Below are 26,710 nucleotides of genomic sequence, written 5' to 3'. Positions count from 1 at the left end.
GAAGGAGAGGAATAGAGAGATGTTTGGATAGAAGAGGGCAGGAGAGAAGGAGAGGAATAGAAAGATGTTTGGATAGAAGAGGGGAGGAGAGAAGGAGAGGAATAGAGAGATGTTTGGATAGAAGAGGGGATGAGAGAAGGAGAGGAATAGAAAGATGTTTGGATAGAAGAGGGCAGGAGAGAAGAGGATTAGAGAGATGTTTGGATAGAAGAGGGGAGGAGAGAAGGAGATGAATAGAGAGATGTTTGGATAGAAGAGGGCAGGAGAGAAGGAGAGGAATAGAGAGATGTTTGGATAGAAGAGGGGAGGAGAGAAGGAGAGGAATAGAGAGATGTTTGGATAGAAGAGGGCAGGAGAGAAGAAGAGGAATAGAGAGATGTTTGGATAGAAGAGGGGAGGAGAAAAAGAGAGGAGAGGAATAGAGAGATGTTTGGATAGAAGAGGGGAGGAGAAGAGAGGAATGGAGAGAATGAAGGTATCATTGAGAGGTGAAAGGCATGGGGACAATATTAAAGAGGCAATAATTTACAGTAAAAACATGTGTCAGTTTGTAAAGATATATACACTGAACAAATATATAAATGTAACATGTAAAGTGTTGGTCCCATGAGCTGAAAATTCCCGTAATGCACAAAAAATGTATTTCTCTAAAATGTGGCCTACAAATTAGTTTACATCCTTGTTAAGTGATCATTTTTCCTTTGCCAAGATAATCCATCCACCTGACTGGTGTGGCATATCAACAAACTGATTAAACAGCATAATCATTACACAGATGCACCTTGTGCTGGGAACAATAAAAGGCCACTCTAAAATGTGCAGTTTTGTCACACAACATAATGGCACAGATGTCCCAAGTTCCGAGGGAGTGTGCAATTGACATCCTGACTAAAGGAATATCCACCAGAGCTGTTTCCAGAGAATTTTATGTTAATCTCTCTACCATAAGCCGCCTCCAAAGTCATGTTAGAGAATTTGGCAGTGCCGGCCTCCGCAGAGCACATATATGGCGGGTGGTTTGCTGATGTCAACGTTGTGGACATAGTGCCCCATTGTGGCGGTGGGGTTAGGGTACGGACAAAGAACACAATTGCATTTTATTGATGGCAATTTGAATGCACAAATTTCTGAGATCCTGAGGCCCATTCATCCGCCACCATCACCTCATGTTTCAGCATGATAGTTCACAGCCTCATGCTGCAAAGGTGTGTACACAATTCCTGGAAGCTGATAATGTCCCAGTACTTCCATGGCCTGCATACTCACCAGACAAGTTACCCATTGAGCATGTTTGGGATGCTCTGGATCAACGTGCACGACAGCATGTTCCAGTTCCCGCCAATATCCAGCAACTTCGCACAGCCATTGAAGAGGAGTGGGACAACATTCCACAGCCCTCAATCAACAGCCTGATCAACTCTATGCGAAGGAGATGAGTCTCACTGCATGAGGCAAATGGTGGTCACACCAGATACTGATGTTTTCTGATCTTTGACCAACAGATGCATATCTGTATTCCCAGTCATGTGAAATACATAGATTAGAGCCTCATACATTTATTTAAATGGACTGATTTCCTCATGTGAACTTTAACTCAGTAAAATCTTTGAAATTGTTGCGTGTTGCGTTTCTATTTTAGTTCAGTGTAGTTGATTCAACGGAAATAAATATCCAGTAGACGGCTTTCCATTTGTCATGCTGCGAACGCTTCCGACAGAAAACAGCATTTTCTCTGTTGTTCGTTTTTTTTTTTCTCTCTTTGTCGTTCTGCTAAACAAATTAAATGCTAATAACTTGTACTGTGGTTTATCATTATAAATTCAAAACACACTCCACCTCCTCCCCCTTAACTTTCACTAGGGTGACAGGTAGCCTAGTGGTTAGAGCATGGGAGCTGTAACCGTAAGGTTGCCAGTTCGATTCCCCAAGGTGAAAAAGATGCCGATGTGCCATTGAGCAAGGCACTTTACTCCAATTGCTCCAGGGTTACCATGACCCCACTCTCTAAGGGTATCTCAGCGAGCGTTAGAATATGCACACAAAAAATTATACACATTTCCAATTCACATGTGTAAGTACAAGTATAAGCACTCACAGATGTATTATTATTCACAGACTTGTCTTCATGTCCCTTCTTTAAGAGGAGGAATCAAGGTCAACGCCTGCATCGTTCTCTCCAATCATTCACTTATTTCATTCAGCTTTCTGACTGGCCGGCTGACTGCTGTGAAGGGGATGCATTCCCTCCACGTAGGTAGGAGGTGAAATGTCATCGACTTGCATCCCAAGTGACACCCTATTCCCTATGTAGTGCACTACTTTTGACCGGGGCCAATAGGGCGCACAGGGCTCTGGTCCAAAAGTAGTGCACTACACTGTACATGGAATAGAATGTTTTGCTTTCCCTCTGTGAAGGTCTCTGAGCCTCCTGGTACAAGCATCCCAGAGTAGGAATGTTGATCTGGGATCAGTTTCGCCTTAAAGATCATAATGAATAACATTATGTGGGATTATAAAGGGAACCTGATCCTAGATCAACACTGCTACTCTGAGAGGCTCTGTGTGAATGGAGACCCCCTGAACTGTTCTCTCTGTGGGTTCAGTTGTGATAAATATTTCACAGGATATTCCACCATTCATTATTAATGGGGGTCACAGACCCCCTTTGTAGAAACAGAGGAAGTATCTTAGCGGGTGTGGTGTTGTGTCGTACGGATCATGGATCAGGTTGGTTTTTGATTTGGTTCCATGACTGAATTGGAAAGTAACTGGTACTTTACAGTATATTTGGGGCGGCAGGGTAGCCTAGTGGTTAGAGCGTTGGACTAGTAACCGAAAGGTTTCATGTTCCCCGAGCTGACAAGGTACAAATCTGAAGTTCTGCCCCTGAACAGGCAGTTAACCCACTGTTCCTAGGCCGTCATTTAAAATAAGAATTTGTTCTTAACTGACATGTCTAGTTAAATAAAGGTTAAATTAAATATTTGTCCCTCTCAATCAGTCAGATTAATGCAGGGAAGCACATTGGAGAAGTCATATCTCCCTCTCTAGACTGAGATAGAGACCAGGAAGTAGAGAACAACTGGTCACATTGGTGCAGTTTCCCTCACTGGCAATATGGTCTTACTGCTCATCTGGAAGCTTCCTTGTAGCCTTATATGGTCTTACTGCTCACCTGGAAGCTTCCTTTTAGCCTTATATGGTCTTACTTCTCATCTGGAAGCTGCCTTATAGCCTTATATGGTCTTACTGCTCACCTGGAAGCGATAGAAGGATCCATCATCTTTGAGTGACAGGACGTGATCAGAGATGGGGAAGAAATATCCCTGAGCAGCAATCAGACTCCCGATGTGCATCGCCTCAGCTACAGGAAAAGGATGGAACACAGTCAGTGACTTACCTAAAATTATAAACTGGGTGATTAAAGCCCTGAATGCTGATTGCCTGACAGCCGTGGCATATCAGACCGTATACCACGGGTATGACAAAACAGTTATTTGTCCTGTTCTAATTACATTGGTAAACCAGTTTATAATAGCATTAAGGCACCTCGGGGGTTTGTGATATATGGCCAATATACCGCGGCTAAGGGTTGTATCCAGGCACTCCGCGTTCCGTTGTGCTCAAGAACAGCCCTTAGCCGTGATATAATGGCCGTACACCACATCTCCTCGGGCCTTATTACTGGTTTATAACGGATTAATACTTTACTGAATGCTTATTAAAACTTCTTAAGGATAGGGGGGGGGGGCAGTATTTTGATGTCCGGATGAAAAGCCCAAAGTAAACTGCCTGCTGCTCAGGCCCAGAAGCTAGGATATGCATATAGATAGAAAACACTCTAAAGTTTCTAAAACTGTTAAAATAATGTCTGTGGGTATAACAGAACTGATTTGGCAGGCGAAACCCCGAGGACAATCCATCCAATTGAGGTCATTGGATTTTCCAATGCTTTTCTACGGGAAACCCAATTTATTAGGACCCAAATTGCAGTTCCTATGGCTTCCACTAGATGTCAACAGTCAGTTTATAACGGAATCATACTTTACTGAATGCTTGTCAAGATGTTTCAGCTTTTCAATAGAAAACTCATTATGCTGAATTATATCCACGTAGAGTACGCGACAAGGAAGTGACCATTACAAACATGTAACACATGCTCTATTAAGAGTTTATAAAGCGTGTTATTACATGTTTAGTAAGCTTTAATTGCCATTGAATACATTTTTTTTTTTAAATAGTCTTCATGACATGTACCCACCAGGATCCTCAATGGCTAGGTTCTTCATCAGCCACTGCACTATGTCTGCACCTGGTAGACACAAGACAGGACTGTTATAGATGAGACACACACACACACACACACACACACACACACACACACACACACACACACACACACACACTTGTATTATAATTTTTGTATTTTTATTATTATTATTGTACTTATTATCCCTTGTTCCTCCCCAATTGGTAGTTACAGTCTTGTCTCGTCGCTGCAACTCCCCAACAGACTCGGGAGATGTGAAGGTCGAGAGCCATGCATCCACCAAAACACGACCCTGCCAAGCTTCACTGCTTCTTGACACACTGTTTGCTTAACCCAGAAGCCAGCCAATGTGCCTATGCACCAATGTGTTGAAGGAAACACCGTCCAACTGACGACAGAGGTCAGCTTGCAGGCACCCGGCCCGCCACAAGGAGTCGCTAGAGCGTGATGAGACAAGGACATCCCGGCCAGCCAAACCCTCCCCTAACCCGGATGGCACTGGGCAAATTCCGCGCCACCTCACGGGTCTCCCGGTCACGGCCGGTTGTGACACAGCCTGGGATCGAAACAGGGCTGTCCCTTAGACCGCTGCGCCAGGAGTAGGTTTTACTTTACTTTGGCAGAGTTACTTCGGCAGAGTTAAACCACAGAATGAAACTAGTGCAGTTACTATTTACTCAATATAAACCTCCCCTGTGTAAAATAAAAGCTTTAACTTCTGCATTGGAAAAGGCAAGAGGAATAGGGATAGAGAGGGAGAGAGAGAAACATGGAGAGAGAGGGATAGAGCAAGAGGGAGAGAGAGGGAGAGAGAGAAACAGAGAGAGAAACACTGAGAGAGAGGGAGAGAGCAAGAGGGATAGAGAGGGAGAGAGAGAAACAGAGAGAGAAACACTGAGAGAGAGGGAGAGAGCAAGAGGGATAGAGAGGGAGAGAGAGAAACAGAGAGAGAAACACTGAGAGAGAGGGAGAGAGCAAGAGGGATAGAGAGGGAGAGAGAGAAACAGAGAGAGAAACACTGAGAGAGAGGGAGAGAGCAAGAGGAATAGGGATAGAGAGGGAGAGAGAGAAACAGAGAGAGAAACACAGAGAGAGGGAGAGAGCAAGAGGAATAGGGATAGAGAGGGAGAGAGAGAAACATGGAGAGAGAGGGATAGAGCAAGAGGGAGAGAGAGGGAGAGAGAGAAACAGAGAGAGAAACACTGAGAGAGAGGGAGAGAGCAAGAGGGAGAGAGAGGGAGAGAGAGAAACAGAGAGAGAAACACAGAGAGAGGGAGAGAGCAAGAGGGAGAGCGAGGGAGAGAGAGAAACAGAGAGAGAAACACTGAGAGAGAGGGAGAGAGCAAGAGGGATAGAGAGGGAGAGAGAGAAACAGAGAGAGAAACACTGAGAGAGAGGGAGAGATCAAGAGGGAGAGAGAGGGAGAGAGAGAAACAGAGAGAGAAACACAGAGAGAGGGAGAGAGCAAGAGGGAGAGAGAGGGAGAGAGAGAAACAGAGAGAGAAACACTGAGAGAGAGGGAGAGAGCAAGAGGGATAGAGAGGGAGAGAGAGAAACAGAGAGAGAAACACTGAGAGAGAGGGAGAGAGCAAGAGGGATAGAGAGGGAGAGAGAGAAACAGAGAGAGAAACACTGAGAGAGAGGGAGAGAGCAAGAGGGATAGAGAGGGAGAGAGAGAAACAGAGAGAGAAACACTGAGAGAGAGGGAGAGAGCAAGAGGGATAGAGAGGGAGAGAGAGAAACAGAGAGAGAAACACAGAGAGAGGGAGAGAGCAAGAGGGAGAGAGAGGGAGAGAGAGAAACAGAGAGAGAAACACTGAGAGAGAGGGAGAGAGCAAGAGGGAGAGAGAGGGAGAGAGAGAAAAAAAGAGAGAGAAACACAGAGAGAGGGAGAGAGCAAGAGGGAGAGAGCGAGAGGGAGAGAGAAACAGAGAGAAACATTGAGAGATAAACAAAGTGGGATAGAGAGAGAGGGAGAGAGAGAAACAGAGAGCGAGAGGAACAGAAGGAGAGGGAGAGAAAGAGACTATCCTCTCCTTGACTAGAGAAATGTTGCCTACATGCATCTGTGTCTCTCTCTCGATATCCGTGTGTGTGTGTCTCTCTCTCTCTATATATCCGCGTGAGCGCCAGCCGTTGCGCATTAGAAATAGTGTTCATTGATATGCTGCTCTGGTCCTCTGTGTGTGTGCGCACGTGTGTGTGTGTGTGTGTGTGTGTGTATGTGTGTGTGTGTGTGTGTGTGTGTGTAGGCCAGATACACACAAAGACGCGTCTGTTTGCAACTCTACACTTTTCACCTGTGACGACGCTGGGTATCTTGGTCAGGAAGCTCTTGACAGTTCTGATGGGAACGCCCTCAGTCTCATCCTGGATACTGGTCACTATCTCCTCAATCTGCAGGGAGAGAGGAGAGATTGAGGTAAGGTATGTTTTTGAAAAGAGGAAGGTTACGGTTAAGATGAGAAGGATGAAGAGCAGGTGAGAGTGAAGGTGTATACGGTTAACACTGTATGAGAGGTCAGAGGTCAGAGTTCAAGTAAGTATACAGATGTAGGTTAGAGAGCCGTTAGAGTTGACGTCATGGACATAAGAAGACACAGACGGGGGGGGGGGGGGGGCCTATCTTCAAAAGAACCCAGAGTGTCCGTCCCCCTCCTCCTCTTTACCCACACACCACTTTACACATTATTTTCATTGAACCTTTATTTATACAGGATATTCTGGAAATGAACTATTAATAATAAATTACACGATTGGTCACAACCGATGACATCACATCTGAAGGCCTATTACGTGGCTACAACCCGTTTAGTTCCAGAGCACGCTCAGGTCTATCAACTTTATAGAGAGTGTGATGTGTCGACAGCGGGGTTTGAGCCAGAGGAGAAATACAGACCGTTGACATTCTAATTACAGTCGCACGCACACACACACACGCACGCACGCACGCACGCACACACACACGCACGCATGCACGCACACACACACACACACCTTAGGCGTATTAATCGCCCTGTATCCAGTGATAAAACATGTTTCCCACATCAGAGCATCTGATTATATTTGATTATCAATAAAATGCTAATTAATTACTTAAAAATCCTACAATGTGATTTTCTGGATTTTTGTTTTAGATTCCGTCTCTCACAGTTGAAGTGTACCTATGATAAAAAAATTACAGACCTCTACGTGCTTTGTAAGTTGGAAAACCTGCAAAATCGGGAGTGTATCAAATACTTGTTCTCCCCACTGTATATTACTCTTACAGCATTTCCACGTGGGCGAGGATATTGGAAATTTAATCAAAGTCTACTAGATTATAAATTGTTTAGAACTAGGAGAGAATAATTTATAACTGACTTTTTCAGACATAGCATAGGTACAGCAGATCCCCATATTGTATGGGACACTTTTAAATGTTCCCTTAGAGGCAATGCAATTCAGTACTCATCTATAAAACAAAAGCAATTTCGATCAAAAGAGTCCATATTAACAAAGGAAATTGAAGGACTAACAGTACAGTTAGACAGCAATAAAAACGGTACTATAGAGGCTCAGAATAAGTTAGAGGAGAAACAAAAAGAAATGGATGAACTTATTCCAGAAGGATCCAGTGTAATATACTATAAAAATAAAGAACTGGATGGAATATGAGGAAACATGCACCAAATTCTTTTTCAATCTTCAATATAGAAATGCTACCAAAACAAATGTATTAAAACTTGTTACAAATGATGGAGTCACGCATGATTCACCCAAATATATTTTGAAAGAGGAAGTAAAGTACTTTAAGAATATGTTTTCGTTTCAGTCTCCTCCATCTCCACTAAATGAAACTAATTGTATGGATTTTGTTCCTAATAATAATGTAAAATTAACATCTGTACAGAAAGACTCATGTGAAGGCCAAATTACAGAGGAGGAACTTCCTGATGCAATTAAAGCATTTAAGGCAGGGGAAACTCCAGGGCTGGATGGCATACCAGTGGAAGTATACTAAACTTTTTTGATATACTCAGAGGACCATTATTAGCATGTTCGGGCTAGGAGGCAGTATTTTCACATCCGGGTGAAAAGTGTGCCCAAAGTAAACTGCCTGCTACTCAGGCCCAGAAGCTAGGATATGCATATTATTGGTAGATTTGGATGGAAAACACTCTGAAGTTTCTAAAACTGTTTAAATTATGTCTGTGAGTATAACAGAGCTTATTTGGCAGGCGAAACCCAGAGGCCAACCATCCAGGAATTAGTTTTTTTGAGGCCACTCTCATACTCTATGGGGATCTGGATTTCTAAAGCACTTGCTTGCAGTTCCTATCGCTTCCACTGGATGTCAACAGTCTTTAGAAATTGGTTGAAGTTTTTCCTTTGTGTAATGAAGAAGTAGCCCTGTTCAGAACGAGGGTAGAGAGAAGTGTACTGTTTGCTAGAGGCGCGTGACCTGAAAGCTCGCTCCACTTTGTTTTCCTCCAGTATTGAACACAGTTTATCCCGTCTTCAATTTTATTGATTATTTACATTAAAAAATACCTAAAGTTGTATTTGGAAAGTTGTTTGAAATGTTTGGACAAAGATTACAGGTAATTTATGAGATATTTTGTAGTCATGTTGCGCTAGTTGGAACCTGTGTTTTTCTGGATCAAACGCGCCAAATAAATGGACATTTTGGATATATAACAATGAAATGAATCGAACAAAAGGACCATTTGTGATTTTTATGGGACATATTGGAGTGCCAACAGAAGAAGCTCGTCAAAGGTAAGGCATTGAATTATATCTTTATTTCTGAGTTGTGTGTCACGCCTGGCGCGTTGAAATATGATTGTCTGTGTTGGTTTGATGGGGTGCTGTCCTCAGATAATAGAATGGTTTGCTTTTGCCGTAAAGCCTTTTCAAAATCTGACACGTTGGCTGGATTAACAACAAGTGTAGCTTTAATTTGGTGTATTGCATGTGTGATTTCATGAAAATTTAATGTTAATAGTAATTTAATTTGAATTTGGCGCTCTGCCATTTCACCGGATGTTGTCAAGGTGTTCCGCTAACGGAACGTCTAGCCGTAACAGGTTTTAACCACTCCTATATAAATGGTATATTATCAGACACGCAACAAGAAGGTCTGATATCATTATTACTGAAACAGGACCCAAATGGTATATATAAAGATCCAGTCCATTTTAAAAAATGGAGACCTCTTACACTTCAATGTTGTGATGCAAAATCCAGGCAAAATGCTTGGCGCATAAAATTTAAAAAGTATTGTCAGATGTTATTCATCCTAATCAGACAGGTTTTTTTTAACATGGACGATACATTGGAGATAATATAAGACAAGTACTGGAAACAATAGAATACTATGAAATATTGGGGAAACCAGGCCTGGTTTTCATAGCTGATTTAAAAAAGGCTCCTCTGTAACACATTAATATTTTACATTCATTCAGTGGCAGTAACATATCTAGATGAAGCATGGGTTGTAGATTATTCCATGCCTCTGACGCACAAGAAGAGAAGGCAGTCGTGACTAATACTGTGAATGTCCTGGGGACTTTAAGTAGCAACCACCTAGCAGATGGTTATCAGAATGGCACAGCCACTTTCGGTAGGGTGTCCATTTATTTCCGGTAGTGTGCTGATTAATTATTGCTTTCTTCAGGGGAAATACAGAATATGTATAAAAATTCCAAATATACCAAAAGCTAAATCAAGCAGAGGTGTATGACTATGTTAATCATTACTGAAACATGCAAACTACAAACATTTAACAAGTTAAAGATAATGAATACATGACGACTAGATGCAAATATTTAATTTCAAAATATTTAATACAAAAGTCAAGCGTTGGCTTTAACATGAGTACAAGCAAAGTGAGTGTGTGTATTGTGTGTAAGTGTTTGTGTGCGCGCGCATGTGTGTGTGTGTGTGTGTGTGTGTGTAAGACACGTGTATGTAAGCCAATAAAATTTGATTTGATTATAATATCCCATCATAAAAATGGATCCCCATTCCCCAATCAAATACCTTCATCGACACCAAAAAAAAATATACGTGGCCTTCCTGTATTTTGTTCCAATCAAAGCACATTCTGCCTAGTAGACTACTTTCACGCGCTGTTGAGTTTTGACCGCATGATATTTATTGTTGATGGAGTTTTCATCTAACCATCCTAAATCTCATAAGAAATTAGGTGCTGTTTTTTTTTTTTGGGGGGGGGGGGGGGTTAACGTTATACTATGATATTAAATGAAGTTGTGTTATATAGAATACTAATGAATCATTATGTGATCTTCAAAGACATTGATTCAGCTTTGATCTGCCTTTACTAGATGTATGGAGTGACGCTCCGGTGCGGTCTGGCAGCGTATCACGTCTGCGCTGAACGATCTGATTAACGCGTAGCGTCCAGCCTATTCGTTTTTTTTTTCCTCACGTAACATTCGGTGATACAGAAAGGAGACACACTAGCGCGGCTGTTTATTGACAATCTGACAATATGTGACCGTGGAAATATTTCAAGTTGGTCTCAGGGGAATGTAAAACAGCTAGCATGGAAGACATTTAAAGCAGGATTGAGTGAAGTAGAATAAAATATGTTGAATGAGGAACTGATGAGTATGGAGACTGGAGAGCCTCACTTCTTTTGACGAGATGACCGAGAGCCTCACTTCTTTTGACGAGATCACCGAGAGCCTCACTTCTTTTGACGAGATGACCTTTATATATTTCAGACTAATACATCTATTTACGTACTTTAGTAGCTTATGTTTTATGTACCAAAGACATCTTAAATCATAAGAAAATACAAATAAAAATCGGCCTTGTGTAATATGCGGGGGGGGGGGGGCTCATATATAGGCCTATGTATATGGCTGTTTTGAATTAATCATCACTTTAGAAAGTGCTGTCCATTTCGTTGTGTTAGGCTTTGAAACAACATCCACAACGACCTTGTTTTACACTCAGTTTCAACCTGCTGTTGAACTTCTTTCTTCAAATGGATTATTCACAGAAAGGTGTCTTTTAAAAGCAGGATACTGTTTTGATCATCAGTGTTTGATGTGATTTAGAATGCATTTGCATTGATGTCAGAGTGGTCAGAGGACCAATAGAGCCCTGAGTACCAGGCCATTAGGACCTGATGGAGGCACAATAGAGCCCTGAGTACCAGGCCGTTAGGACCTGATGGAGGGACAATAGAGCCCTGAGTACCAGGCCATTAGGACCCGATGGAGGGACAATAGAGCCCTGAGTACCAGGCCATTAGGACCTGATGGAGGGACAATAGAGCCCTGAGTACCAGGCCATTAGGACCTGATGGAGGGACAATAGAGCCCTGAGTACCAGACCATTAGGACCTGATGGAGGAACAATAGAGCCCTGAGTACCAGGCCATTAGGACCTGATGGAGGCACAATAGAGCCCTGAGTACCAGGCCGTTAGGACCTGATGGAGGCACAATAGAGCCCTGAGTACCAGGCCGTTAGGACCTGATGGAGGGACAATAGAGCCCTGAGTACCAGGCCATTAGGACCCGATGGAGGGACAATAGAGCCCTGAGTACCAGGCCATTAGGACCTGATGGAGGGACAATAGAGCCCTGAGTACCAGGCCATTAGGACCTGATGGAGGGACAATAGAGCCCTGAGTACCAGACCATTAGGACCTGATGAAGGAACAATAGAGCCCTTAGTACCAGGCCATTAGGACCTGATGGAGGCACAATAGAGCCCTGAGTACCAGGCCGTTAGGACCTGATGGAGGCACAATAGAGCCCTGAGTACCAGACCATTAGGACCTGATGGAGGGACAATAGAGCCCTGAGTACCAGGCCATTAGGACCTGATGGAGGCACAATAGAGCCCTGAGTACCAGGCCATTAGAGACAGGTACTACCAACACAAAACCAGAGTGCATAAAAAGAGATTATAGTGACTCAACAGTCATGTGGAATTTTACTGCAGTCATGTCTCATGACTGCTGGTGTGGCAGTAATATGGTCAACACAGCCCTAGTAACATGATAACATGTGGAATGTTACTGCAGTCATGTCTCATGACTGCTGGTGTGGCAGTAATATGGTCAACACAGCCCTAGTAACATGATAACATGTGGAATGTTACTGCAGTCATGTCTCATGACTGCTGGTGTGGCAGTAATATGGTCAACACAGCCCTAGTAACATGATAACATGTGGAATGTTACTGCAGTCATGTCTCAGGACTGCTGGTGTGGCAGTAATATGGTCAACACAGCCCTAGTAACATGATAACATGTGGGAAAAGTAAAAAGGCACTGTAACTAGCTAGCATGCTAACCTTAGCCAACTAATGAACGTTATGTGAGCATCTCTTTCTTTCTTTCTTTCTTTCTTTCTTTCTTTCTTTCTTTCTTTCTTTCTTTCTCTCTCTCTCTCTCTGTCTCTCTCTCTCTCTCCCTCTCTCAATTGTTTTCTCTCTCCCCTCTCTCTCTTTCTCTCACTCTGCCCTCCCTCCCTCCCTCCATCCCTCTCGCTCCTTCTCTCTCTCATTCTATATCTCTCCCTCCTCTTTCTCTCTCTCTCGCTCCTTCTCTCTCTCATTCTATATCTCTCCCTCCTCTTTCTCTCTCTCGCTCCTTCTCTCTCTCATTCTATATCTCTCTCTCTCCTCTTTCTCTGCCTCTCTCCTCTGTGACGACCCTCCCACTCTGTCTGTCCAAATTCTTTCTTGTTTTCCTTAATAGGATGTCGGTGGGCGGAGCCGGGAGGGTTCGTCAGCGAATTGGGACTCATACACCTGTCCCCCATTCATTCGAGGAGACTCTCTCCACGCAGACACACTGTTGGATTTTAGTTGTGGAATTTTGTGGTTTGTTTGTTTGCTTTAGCACCTCTCAACACCCCTCATTATCACCATCTACGTACGCATCCCCTCACTTACTCTACGGACTACACACACAGCATTCTTACTAGGATGCAGTTTACTTTGTTTAATAACAATATTTTTGTTATTCCGTTATCTCTAAGGTTGTCTCCCTCTTTGTTACGGGCTAGGAGCTGGTTCGTGACACCTCTTTCTCTGCCTCCCTATCACTCTCTCTCTAACAAGCACTGCCAATTGATGGCTGAATAAATGTCTCAAGGTCAGGTGCAGAACACCTCAGGCTGATGAATGATGGGATTTCTGTTGGACACCAGTGTACCTTTCCTTATTTATACCCACAATGAATGTGCCAAGTCAAACACAGCCACGCAGACAGTGAATATCTAGTGCAAACAGTCAGCTAATGGTTCACTCCGGTAAACTACCAAGCAAAAAGGCAGTAACTGCTCATTTGGTCGAAAATTAGTTAATGTCATTTTTTGCAACATTAAATACATGCTTCATCATGTGGACAAGTATCCTGCCTCTATTGTGTTGTGTTTTGGAGAAAATGGGGGTCACGTTTAGCTGTAACTGTATTAAGTTACTGTGAAACCAAGGTAAATAAAAGCCATTTTTCTCAGTTCCACGCTATGAGCAGTTAGCTTATTTTTTTGCTTGGTAGGGCAGAATACTGGAACTAAATCAATGTTCCCTATATGGGGGAAAAGTACAGTCTTGATAAGTGTAAAAGTCTGTTTAAGTGCAGTAGAGTTTTCCTGTTTTCCTGTTAAATGACATTAATTTAGATTTCTCCTGCTACACGGTCAGGTGTAGTGCAGCAACCCATTGATATACTGAACCAAAGACAGTGCATTTTGCAAGTATTCAGACCCCTCCCCCTTTTCCACATTTTGTTACGTTACGTCCTTATCCTAAAATGGATTTTAAAAAATAAAAAAATACTCATCAATCTACCCACAATACCCTATAATGACCAAGTGAAAACTTTGTTGTTTTTTTTCAAACAAAAACAAAACATAAATACCTTATGTGCTATGAGACTCGAAATTGAGCTCAGGTGCATCCTGTTTCCATTGATCATCCTTGAGATATTTCTACAACTGTGGTAAATTTCATTGATTGGACATGCTTTGGAAGGCACACCTGTCTATCTATATAAGATCACACAGTTGACAGTTAATGTCAGAGCAAAAACGAAGCCATGAGGTCAAAGAATTGTCCGCAGAGCTCCGAGACAGGATCTGGGCACAGGTTTGGGGAAGGGTACCAAAACATTTATGCAGCATTGAAGGTCCCCAAGAACACAGTGGCCTCCATCATTCCTAAATGGAATAAGTTTGGAACCACCAAGACTCTTCCTAGAGCTGTCCGCCCGGCCAAACTGAACAATCGGGGGAGAAAGGTCTTGGTCAGGGAGGCGACCAAGAACCCGTTGGCTACTCTGACAGAGCTTCAGAGTTCCTCTGTGGGGATAAGAGAACCTTCCAGAAGCACTCTGCAGCAATCAGGGCTTTATGGGATTAGCAGCTGGGAGATAGTAAGAGTGTGTGTGAGTCTGTCTGTGTCCCTGCACGCTTCTGCCTCTGAGAGAAGATTAACTTTACTTCAAAGACCACCTTTACTCCTCAGACAGACAGACAGACAGACAGACAGACAGACAGACAGACAGACAGACAGACAGACAGAAAGATCCAGACAGACAGACAGATCCAGACAGACAGACAGACAGACAGACAGAAAGATCCAGACAGACAGACAGACAGACAGATCCAGACAGACAGACAGATCCAGACAGACAGACAGACAGACAGACAGACAGACAGACAGAAAGATCCAGACAGACAGACAGACAGATCCAGACAGACAGACAGACAGACAGACAGACAGACAGACAGACAGACAGAAAGATCCAGACAGACAGACAGACAGACAGATCCAGACAGACAGACAGACAGATCCAGACAGACAGACAGACAGACAGAGACAGAAAGATCCAGACAGACAGACAGACAGACACAGACAGACAGAAAGATCCAGACAGACAGACAGACAGATCCAGACAGACAGACAGACAGACAACAGATCCAGACAGACAGACAGACAGACACAGACAGACAGAAAGATCCAGACAGACAGACAGATAGACAGACAGACAGACAGACAGACAGACAGACACAGACATATCCAGACAGACAGACACAGACAGACAGAAAGATCCAGACAGACAGACAGACAGACAGACAGATCCAGACAGACAGACAGACAGACAGACAGACAGACAGACAGATCCAGACAGACAGACAGACAGACAGACAGACAGACAGACAGACAGACAGACAGATCCAGACAGACAGACAGACAGACACAGACAGACAGAAAGATCCAGACAGACAGACAGACAGACAGACAGATCCAGACAGACAGACAGACAGACAGACAGACAGATCCAGACAGACAGACAGACAGACAGACACAGACAGACAGAAAGATCCAGACAGACAGACAGACAGACAGACAGATCCAGACAGACAGACAGACAGACAGATCCAGACAGACAGACAGACAGATCCAGACAGACAGACAGACAGACAGACACAGACAGACAGAAAGATCCAGACAGACAGACAGACAGACAGATCCAGACAGACAGACAGACAGACAGACAGACAGACAGACAGACAGACAGACAGAGATCCAAACAGTTCCATGACTCCCACAGCTTTTGTCAAGTACACATGGTTAGTAATGTGAGTGTAGCGAAATGCTTGCGCTTCTAGTTCCGGCAGTGCAGTAATATCTAACAAGTAATCTAACAACTTCACAACAACTACCTAATACACACAAATCTAAAGGGGTGAATGAGAATGTGTACAGTTGAAGTCGGAAGTTTACATACACCTTAGCCAAATACATTTAAACTCAGTGTTTCACAATTCCTGACATTTAATCCAAGTAAAAAATCTCTGTTTTAGGTCAGTTAGGATCACCACTTTATTTTAAGAATGTGAAATGTCAGAATAATAGTAGAGAGAATGATTTATTTCAGCTTTTATTTATTTCATCACATTCCCAGTGGGTCAGAAGTTTACATGCACTCAATTAGTATTTGATAGCATTGCCTTTAAATTGTTTAACTTGGGTCCAACTTTTGGCCCATTCCTCCTGACAGAGCTGGTATAACTGAGTCAGGTTTGTAGGCCTGCTTTTTCAGTTCTGCCCACACATTTTCTATAGGGTTGAGGTCAGGGGTTTGTGATGGCCACTCCAATACCTTGACTTTGTTATCCTTAAGTCATTTTGCCACAAATTTGGAAGTATGCTTGGGGTCATTGTTCATTTGGAAGACCCATTTGCGACCAAGCTTTAACTTCCTGACTGATGTCTTGAGATGTTGCTTCAATACATCCACATATTTTACCTCCCTCATGATGCCATCTATTTTGTGAAGTGCTCCAGTCCCTCCTGCAGCAAAGCACCCCCAGAACATGATGCTTCCACCCACATGCTTCACAGTTGGGATGGTGTTCGTTGGCTTGCAAGCCTCCCCCTTTTCCCTCCAAACATAACGATGGTCATTTTATTTATTTATTGAACCAGGTAGCCTAGTTGAGAACAAGTTCTCATTTACAACTGCGACCTGGCCAAGATAAAGCAAAGAAGTTTGACACATACAACAACACAGAGTTACACATGGAATAAACAAGCACACAGTCAATAATACAGTAGAAAAATCTATATACAGTGTGTGCAAATGACATGGGATAAGAGAGTTAAGGAAATAAATAAGCCATGGTGGTGAAGTAATTACAATATAGCAATTAAACACTGGAATGGTAGATGTGCAGTAGATGAATGTGCAAAGTAGAGATACTGGGGTGCAAAGGAGCAAGATAGATAAATAAATACAGTAGGGGATGAGGTAGTTGTTTGGGCTATTTACAGATGGGCTATGTACAGGTGCAGTGATCTGTGAGCTGCTCTGACAGCTAGTGAGGGAGGTAAGAGTTTCCAGCTTTAGTGATTTTGCAGTTCGTTACAGTCATTGGCACCAGAGAACTAGAAGGAGAGGCGGCCAAAGGAGGAATTCGCTTTGGGGGTGACCAGTGAGACATACCTGCTGGAGCGCGTGCTACGAGTGGGTGCTGCAATGGTGACCAGTGAGCTGAGATAAGGGGGGACTTTACCTATCAGGGTCTTGTTGATGGCCTGAAGCCAGTGGGTTTGGCGAGGAGTTAGAAGCGAGGGCCAACCAACGAGAGCGTACAGGTCGCAGTGGTGGGTAGTATATGGGGCTTTGGTGACAAAACGGATGGCACTGTGATAGACTACATCCAATTTGTTGAGTAGAGTGTTGAAGGCTATTTTGTAAATGACATCGCCGAAGTCGAGGAACGGTAGGATGGTCAGTTTTACGAGGGTATGTTTGGCAGCATGAGTGAAGGATGCTTTGTTGCAAAATAGGAAGCCGATTCAAGGTTTCATTTTAGATTGGAGATGTTTCATGTGAGTCTGGAAGGAGAGTTTACAGTCTAACCAGACACCTAGGTATTTGTAGTTGTCCACATATTCTAAGTCAGAACCGCCCAGAGTAGTAATGCTAGGCGGGCAGGCGGGTGCGGGCAGCGATCGGTTGAAGAGCATGCATTTAATTTTACTTGTATTTAAGAGCAGTTGGAGGCCACGGAAGGAGAGTTGTATGGCATTGAAGCTCATCTTGAGGTTAGTTAACACAGTGTCCAAAGAAGGGCCAGAGGTATACAGAATGGTGTCGTCTGCGTAGAGGTGGATCACAGAATCGCCAGCAGCAAGAGCAACATTATTGATGTATACAGAGAGGAGAGTCGGCCCAAGAATTGAACCCTGTGGCACCCCCATAGAGACTACCAGAGGTCCGGACAACAGGCCAAACAGTTCTATTTTTGTTTCATCAGACCAGAGGACATGTCTCCAAAAAGTATGACCTTTGTACCCATGTGCAGCTGCAAACCGTAGTCTGGCTTTTTTCCTGGGAATTTTGGAGCAGTGGCTTCTTCCTTGCTGAGTGGCCTTTCAGGTTATGTCGATATAGGACTCGTTTTTACTGTGGATATAGATACTTTTGTACCTGTTTCCTCTAGTATCTTCACAAGGTCCTTTGCTGTTGTTCTGGGATTGTTTTCGCACCAAAGTACGTTCATCTCCAAGAGACAGAACGAGTCTCCTTCCTGAGCGGTATGAGGGCTGCGTGGTCCCATGGTATTTATACTTGTGTAATATTTTTTGTACAGATGAACAACCTATCCCTCAACGTAACCAAGACTAAGGAGATTATTGTGGACTACAGGAAAAGGAGGACCGAGCACGCCCCCATTCTCATCGACGGGGCTGTAGTGGAGCAGGTTGAGAGCTTCAAGTTCCTTGGTATCCACATCAGCAACAAACTAGAATGGTCATAAACACACCAAGACAGTCATGAAGACTGCATGACAAAGACTATTCCCCTTAAGGAAACTAAAAAGATTTGGCTAGAACAGGTCTACTACACCTGTTGTATTCAGCATTTCACTGTAAGGTCTACTACACCTGTTGTATTCAACATTTCACTGTAAGGTCTACCTACACCTGTTGTATTCAGCATTTCACTGTAAGGTCTACCTACACCTGTTGTATTCAGCATTTCACTGTAAGGTCTACTACACCTGTTGTATTCAGCATTTCACTGTAAGGTCTAGTACACCTGTTGTATTCAGCATTTCACTGTCAGGTTTACCTACACCTGTTGTATTCAGCATTTCACTGTAATGTCTACCTACACCTGTTGTATTCAGCATTTCACTGTAAGGTCTACTACACCTGTTGTATTCAGCATTTCACTGTAAGGTCTACTACACCTGTTGTATTCAGCATTTCACTGTAAGGTCTACCTACACCTGTTGTATTCAGCATTTCACTGTACGGTCTACTACACCTGTTGTATTCAGCATTTCACTGTAAGGTCTACCTACACCTGTTGTATTCAGCATTTCACTGTAAGGTCTACTACACCTGTTGTATTCAGCATTTCACTGTAAGGTCTACTACACCTGTTGTATTCAGCATTTCACTGTGAGGTCTACTACACCTGTTGTATTCAGCATTTCACTGTAATGTCTACCTACACCTGTTGTATTCAGCATTTCACTGTAAGGTCTACTACACCTGTTGTATTCAGCATTTCACTGTAAGGTCTACTACACCTGTTGTATTCAGCATTTCACTGTAATGTCTACCTACACCTGTTGTATTCAGCATTTCACTGTAATGTCTACCTACACCTGTTGTATTCAGCATTTCACTGTAAGGTCTACCTACACCTGTTGTATTCAGCATTTCACTGTAAGGTCTACTACACCTGTTGTATTCAGCATTTCACTGTAAGGTCTACTACACCTGTTGTTTTCAGCATTTCACTGAAAGGTCTACTACACCTGTTGTATTCAGCATTTCACTGTGAGGTCTACTACACCTGTTGTATTCAGCATTTCACTGTGAGGTCTACTACACCTGTTGTATTCAGCATTTCACTGTAAGGTCTACTACACCTGTTGTATTCAGCATTTCACTGTAAGGTCTACTACACCTGTAGTATTCAGCATTTCACTGTAAGGTCTACTACACCTGTTGTATTCAGCATTTCACTGTAAGGTCTCCCTACACCTGTTGTATTCAGCGCATGTGACAAATAAACTCAGATTTGATTTGATTTGGTACTTTCAGGCTTTTGGAAATTGCTCCCAAGGATGAATCAGACTTGTGGAGGTTTATTTTTTTCTGACGTCTTGGCTGATTTCTTTTGATTGTCCCACGATGTCAAGCAAAGAGGCACTGAGTTTGAAGATAGGCCTTGAAATACATCCACAGGTACACCTCCAATTGACTCAAATTATGTCAATTAGCCTATCAGAAGCTTCTAAAGCCATGACATCATGTTCTGGAATTTTCCAAGCTGTTTAAAGGCACAGTCAATTTAGTGTATGTAAACTTCTGACCCACTGGAATTGTGATACAGTAAATTATAAGTGAATTATAAGTGAATGAAAGTGAGTGTCTTAAAAACAATTGTTGGAAAAATGATTTGTGTCATGCACAAAGTAGATGTCCTATCCGACTTGCCAAAACTATAGCTTGTTAACAAGAAATTTGTGGAGTGGTTGAAAAAAGAGTTTTAATGACTCCAACCTAAGTGTATGTAAACTTCCGACTTAAACTGTACATATAAATATATGGATGAGTGAGGGCAGAGCGGCATAGGTAAGGTACAATAGATGGTATAAAATACAGTATATACATGTGATATGAGCAATGTAAGATATGTGAACATTATTAGAGTGGCATTGTTTAAAAAGTGACTCGTGATTCATTTATTAAAGTGTCCAGTGATTGGGTCTCAATATAGGCAGCAGCCTCTCTGAGTTAGTGGTGGCTGTTTAGCAGTCTGATAGCCTTGAGATAGAAGCTGTTTTTCAGTCTCTCGGTCCCAGCTTTGATGCACCTGTACTGACCTCGCCTTCTGGATGATAGCGGGGTGAACAGGCAGTGGCTCGGGTGGTTGTTGTCCTTGATGATCTTTTTTTGGCCTTCCTGAAAGCGGAGTCTCCAGCAGGGCCCTCCAAGCCTCAGAGGACCGACAACCTATTTAGGGGTACGTCCCAAATGGAATCCCTATTCCCTATATAGTGTACTACTTATAGTGTACTACTTTAGTACTCTATATAGGGAAATAGAATGCCATTTGGGACTCAGCGGTAGCCTCTCTGTACACCTGCCCTGGGGAATCATACCAGTCCAGAATCAGACAATAATCACAGGGCCATTAAATGGGGAAATCTGCAATTGGCACATACTTAAAAAAAAAAATGTTTATTTTAATTATATATTCCCATCAATTCTTGATGAATATAGCTCAGATTAACAGTCGTGTCCCATCAGAACCCAAAATACAAGTTTTATACCATTGTTTGTAAACATTGTAATTGTAAAGCAACAATTGTATAGCCTTAATACATGGTTATAGCAGTACTCTTTACATGATGGATGATCAGTCATTGCATCCATTATTCTATGAATCTGAGAGTGGTTAAGGTTCCCCATCCCTCAGTTGTTTACCAATAAAAAATAGCAGGGTGCCGGCTTTGTTACGGTTTTAAACTGCCAATTTACCCTTTAGGTAGAGGTTTTGTTTTAGAAACTGAGAGTTCAATGCAGCTTCAGGAACCAGACGCATCGGAAGTGTAATAATCACATGGTCATTTAGCCATTTTAATCCGAAGGGAGTTAGAGTTAACTTAGAGTTCAATTTATTCAGCATGTGGTCAAACCCGCAACTCTGATGCTCCAAGCCCCAACCTGCCCAGAAACAGCTTTCACAGGCAACCAATAAAGACTCAGAGAATGTTACAAAGAATGTTCTAATTTTCTGCCTGACCAATCAAAGTGTACACCCAAGGGGACTGGCAGTGTGTTTTATATAGTGTCGCGCCGGGGACGTCTCGGTTATCCCAGAACTAAAGTCTTAAGTAATTGGTCAGCTGCTCGATTAAGTTCTGGGTCCATACATGTTAAGAGATCGAGAAATTCTAGAACATGTTAAGAGATCGAGAGATTCTAGAACATGTTAAGAGATCGAGAGATTCTAGAAAATGTTAAGAGATCGAGAGATTCTAGAACATGTTAAGAGATCGAGAGATTCTAGAACATGTTAAGAGATCGAGAGATTCTAGAACATGTTAAGAGATCGAGAGATTCTAGAAAATGTTAAGAGATCGAGAGATTCTAGAACATGTAAGAGATCGAGAGATTCTAGAACATGTTAAGAGATTGAGAGATTCTAGAACATGTTAAGAGATCGAGAGATTCTAGAACATGTTAAGAGATCGAGAGATTCTAGAACAAGGAGCAGAACCGTAACAAGGAGCTCCACCCTCTCTCTTTACAAGTTAAGACCGAATGTTCCTCCTCTTCCGGAATTAAAAAAAATGATAACACCTGTGGAATCTTGATTTGTCCAAATAGCCAGTGAGTAAAAACCCAAACACTAGAAACTAATGCTGCTCGTTATCCCACCTATCCCTTTCCTTCCTGACAGATTCTACGGTACCAGTTGTGTTGACGTACATCTCTCCGTGAGAGATTACGCTGTGACATATTGGTCGGAATTGCTGTCGCTAACGGTTACGGTCCCATCTACAGGCAGGGATCAACTCCACTGTTCTATTCCAATTCGTGGTGAAATGACAGTTCGATGTATTGTGAAGTGGACCACATAGGGAGTCAGTGTTCTTTTCATGTAAATGTCAACATTCTGATATAGACTTAGGATGCCTCCCAAATAGCACCCTACCTGTATTGCCTACATAGTGCACTACTTTTGACCAAAGCCCTATAGGCCCTGGTCTAAATTAGTGCACTATATAGGGAATAGGGTGCCATTTGTGACACACACCATCTTCCTATCATCTTTCTAATGGAGCAATGTTCCCTGTAAAGCCATATAATTGAGTCTGACTCATATGATGTAGTGTGTATTTTATATTGAATGTGAGGCCCAGATGTAATTCAGTTACCATTGACTACAGTCCCACTGGCGTTTCTCTATGTAATATCTGTGAGTTTAGGGGGTCTGTTACGCTCTCAGTCTGAAGGGGATAGGGCGCCGTCAGGGTCACGACCTCAGGGTCATGTCGCGTCACACCACACGGCATCTATTGACATGTCGTTCTGTCTCTCCGCTCTCAATTCAATTCAAAAAGCTTTATTGACATGGGAAACACTTGTTTACGTTGCCGAAGCAAGTGGAACGGACAATAAACAAAAGTGAAGTAAACAAACAGTAGTAAACAAGGGAAACAGTAGTAAACAAGGGAAAAAGTAGTAAACAAGGGAAACAGTGGTAAACAAGGGAAACAGTGGTAAACAAACAGTAGTAAACAAGGGAAACAGTAGTAAACAAACATTAGTAAACAAGGGAAACAGTAGTAAACAAGGGAAACAGTAGTAAACAAGGGAAACAGTAGTAAACTAGGGAAACAGTAGTATACAAGGGAAACAGTAGTAAACAAACAGTAGTAAACAAGGGAAACAGTAGTAAACAAGGGAAACAGTAGTAAACAAACAGTAGTAAACAAGGGAAACAGTAGTAAACAAGGGAAACAGTAGTAAACTAGGGAAACAGTAGTAAACAAGGGAAACAGTAGTAAACAAACAGTAGTAAACAAGGGAAACAGTAGTAAACAAGGGAAACAGTAGTAAACAAACAGTAGTAAACAAGGGAAACAGTAGTAAACAAGGGAAACAGTAGTAAACAAGGGAAACCGTAGTAAACTAGGGAAACAGTAGTAAACAAGGGAAACAGTAGTAAACAAACAGTAGTAAACAAGGGGAACAGTAGTAAACAAGGGAAACAGTAGTAAACAAACAGTAGTAAACAAGGGAGACAGTAGTAGACAAGGGAAACAGTAGTAAACCAGGGAAACAGTAGTAAACAAGGGAAACAGTAGTAAACAAACAGTAGTAAACAAGGGAAACAGTAGTAAACAAGGGAAACAGTGGTAAACAAACAGTAGTAAACAAGGGAAACAGTAGTAAACAAACAGTAGTAAACAATGGAAACAGTAGTAAACAAGGGAAACAGTAGTAAACAAGGGAAACAGTAGTAAACATTACACTCACAAACAGACATTTTCAAATGTTAAATTAGTGTCTATGTACAGTGTTGTAACGATGTGTACGTAGTTGAAGTATAAAAGACAAAATAAAAAAACAGATATGTGTATTTACAATGTTTTTTGTGCTCTTCTGGTTGTTCGTTTCTCATGACAACGGGCTATAAATGGTGATGCTGCTGTGACTCCACACTGCGGGATTTCGCCTAACAGATATGAGAGTTTATCAAGGTTTGATTTGATTTCAAATTCTTTGTGGGTCTGTGTGTTCTGTGGGAAATATGTCTCTCTACTATATGGTCATACATTTGGCAGGAGGTTAGGAGGTGTATCTCAGTTTCCACCTCCATTTTGTGGGCAGTGGAGCCCACAGGGCAGACCTGGATCTCGAGAGATGACAGGCTATGGCGGCTTCTCTCAATAGCAAGGCTATGCTCACTGTACCGAGTCTGTACAGTACATAGTCAAGGATATTCTTAATTTAAGGTCGTTCATAGTGGTCATGTATTCTGCCACGGTGTACTCTTTGTTTAGGGCCAAATAGCATTCTAGTTTGCTCTGTTTTTTTGGTTGATTCTTTCCAGTGTGTCTAGTAATTATATTTTTGTTTTCTCATGATTTGGTTGGGTCTACATGTGTTTCTGTGCTGGGGCTCTGTGGGGTCTCTTTGTGTTTGTGAACAGAGCCCCAGGACCAGCTGGCTGAGAAGACTCTTCTCTAGGTTCATCTCTCTGTAGGTGAGGGCTCTGACTCTTCTCTAGGTTCATCTCTCTGTAGGTGAGGGCTCTGACTCTTCTCTAGGTTAATCTCTCTGTAGGTGAGGACTCTGACTCTTCTCCAGGTTCATCTCTCTGTAGGTGAGGGCTCTGACTCTTCTCCAGGTTCATCTCTCTGTAAGTGAGGACTCTGACTCTTCTCCAGGTTCATCTCTCTAGGTGAGGACTCTGACTCTTCTCCAGGTTCATCTCTCTGTAGGTGAGGACTCCGAGGGGTCTCTTCTCCAGGTTCATCTCTCTGTAGGTGAGGACTCTGACTCTTCTCTAGGTTCATCTCTCTGTAGGTGAGGACTCCGAGGGGTCTCTTCTCCAGGTTCATCTCTCTGTAGGTGAGGACTCTGAGGGGACTCTTCTCCAGGTTCATCTCTCTGTAGGTGAGGGCTCTGAGGGGACTCTTCTCCAGGTTCATCTCTCTGTAGGTGAGGGCTCTGACTCTTCTCTAGGTTCATCTCTCTGAAGGTGAGGGCTCTGATAGGTCTCTTCTCTAGGTTCATCTCTCTGAAGGTGAGGACTTTGACTCTTCTCCAGGTTCATCTCTCTGTAGGTGAGGACTCTGAGGGGTCTCTTCTCCAGGTTCATCTCTCTGTAGGTGAGGACTCTGAGGGGACTCTTCTCCAGGTTCATCTCTCTGTAGGTGAGGGCTCTGAGGGGACTCTTCTCCAGGTTCATCTCTCTGTAGGTGAGGGCTCTGACTCTTCTCTAGGTTCATCTCTCTGAAAGTGAGGGCTCTGAGAGGTCTCTTCTCTAGGTTCATCTCTCTGAAGGTGAGGACTTTGACTCTTCTCCAGGTTCATCTCTCTGTAGGTGAGGACTCTGAGGGGTCTCTTCTCCAGGTTCATCTCTCTGTAGGTGAGGACTCCGAGGGGTCTCTTCTCTAGGTTCATCTCTCTATAGGTGAGGGCTTTGTGGTGGAATGTGTGGGCATCACTTCCCTTTCAGGTGGTTGTAGAATTGAACAGCTCTTTTCTGGATGTAGATAACTAGGGGGTATCGGCCTAATTCTGCTTGTTGCGCGTTTGTCCCGGTTTGTGAAGTATTGGTTAGCGAGTGGACCGCAGACCTCACCAGACCATCTGCAAACAGTAGATATTTGAGGCCAGTGGAGTGCTGCAGACTGTTCCTAGTCTCTGCGGAAGGAAATCTGTGTTTATTGCCAACTTTAACTGCACACCTGTTGTTTGTGTAAATTGATTTTATAATGTCCACATGCTTTCCCCACAACACCGCTTCCCATTGATTTGTATAGCAGACCCTCATGCCAATCAAATGAATCAAAATCATTTTTTAGAAATTAACAAAGCATGAGAGGGCTTTGCTTTTGTTTGTTTTGTTTGTCAATAAGGGCATGCAGGGTGTATACTGTACGTGGTCTGTTGTACGGTATTTTGGTGAGAAGCCAAATCGACATTTGCTCAGGACAATGGTTTTCACTGAGAAATATTGGACTCTGCTATTGATGATACTTTTTGATATTCCACGGTAGTTATTGGGGTCAAATTTGTCTCCACTTTTGTAGATTGGGGTGATCAGGCCTTGGTACCAAATATTGGGGAAGATGCCAGAGCTGAGGATGATGTTAAAGAGTTTAAGAATAGCCCGTTTGAATTTGTGGTCTGTATATTTGATCATTTCATTTAGTATACCATCAACACCACAGGCCTTTTTTGGGTTGGAGGGTTTGTATTTTGTCCTGTAGTTCATCCAATGTAATTGGAGAATCAAGCAGTTTCTGGTCATCTCTTTCTCTCTCTGATTAATATAAAATAAAATGTTTTCATGTGTCATCGACTGGGATAAACTTCAAATATAGCAGTTTGTTTGAGAGCAGCCTGTTTTCAGAGAGAGATGACAGAGAGAGATGACAGAGAGAGATGACAGCCAGAGATGACAGAGAGAGATGACAGAGAGAGATGACAGCGAGAGATGACAGCAAGAGATGACAGAGAGAGATGACAGCGAGAGATGACAGAGAGAGAGGACAGAGAGAGATGACAGAGAGAGATGACAGAGAGAGATGACAGCGAGAGATGACAGCGAGAGATGACAGAGAGAGATGACAGCCAGAGATGACAAAGAGAGATGACAGCCAGAGAACAGAGAGAGATGACAGAGAGAGAT

At 42.9% G+C, this 26,710-nt stretch overlaps 1 protein-coding gene across 2 annotated transcripts in view; it reads right to left on the bottom strand.

Moving 5' to 3' along the window:
* Positions 1 to 26,710, bottom strand: part of LOC139407404 (regulator of G-protein signaling 6-like) — a 131,781-nt gene that overhangs the window by 20,490 nt on the left and 84,581 nt on the right. For both annotated transcript variants that reach the window (XM_071151163.1, XM_071151162.1), the window contains exons 2-4: positions 6,571 to 6,667; positions 4,262 to 4,312; positions 3,258 to 3,364 (exon numbers count right to left, since the gene is read on the bottom strand). In XM_071151163.1, the coding sequence (XP_071007264.1) occupies positions 3,258 to 3,364; positions 4,262 to 4,312; positions 6,571 to 6,667 (255 nt within the window). The remainder of the gene's footprint in view (positions 1 to 3,257; positions 3,365 to 4,261; positions 4,313 to 6,570; positions 6,668 to 26,710) is intronic.

Source organism: Oncorhynchus clarkii, chromosome 4, assembly GCF_045791955.1.
Source record: "Oncorhynchus clarkii lewisi isolate Uvic-CL-2024 chromosome 4, UVic_Ocla_1.0, whole genome shotgun sequence".
NCBI lineage: Eukaryota > Metazoa > Chordata > Actinopteri > Salmoniformes > Salmonidae > Oncorhynchus > Oncorhynchus clarkii.
Note: the sequence above shows the minus strand (reverse complement) of the source record. Positions and strands in the feature narration are given on the sequence as shown.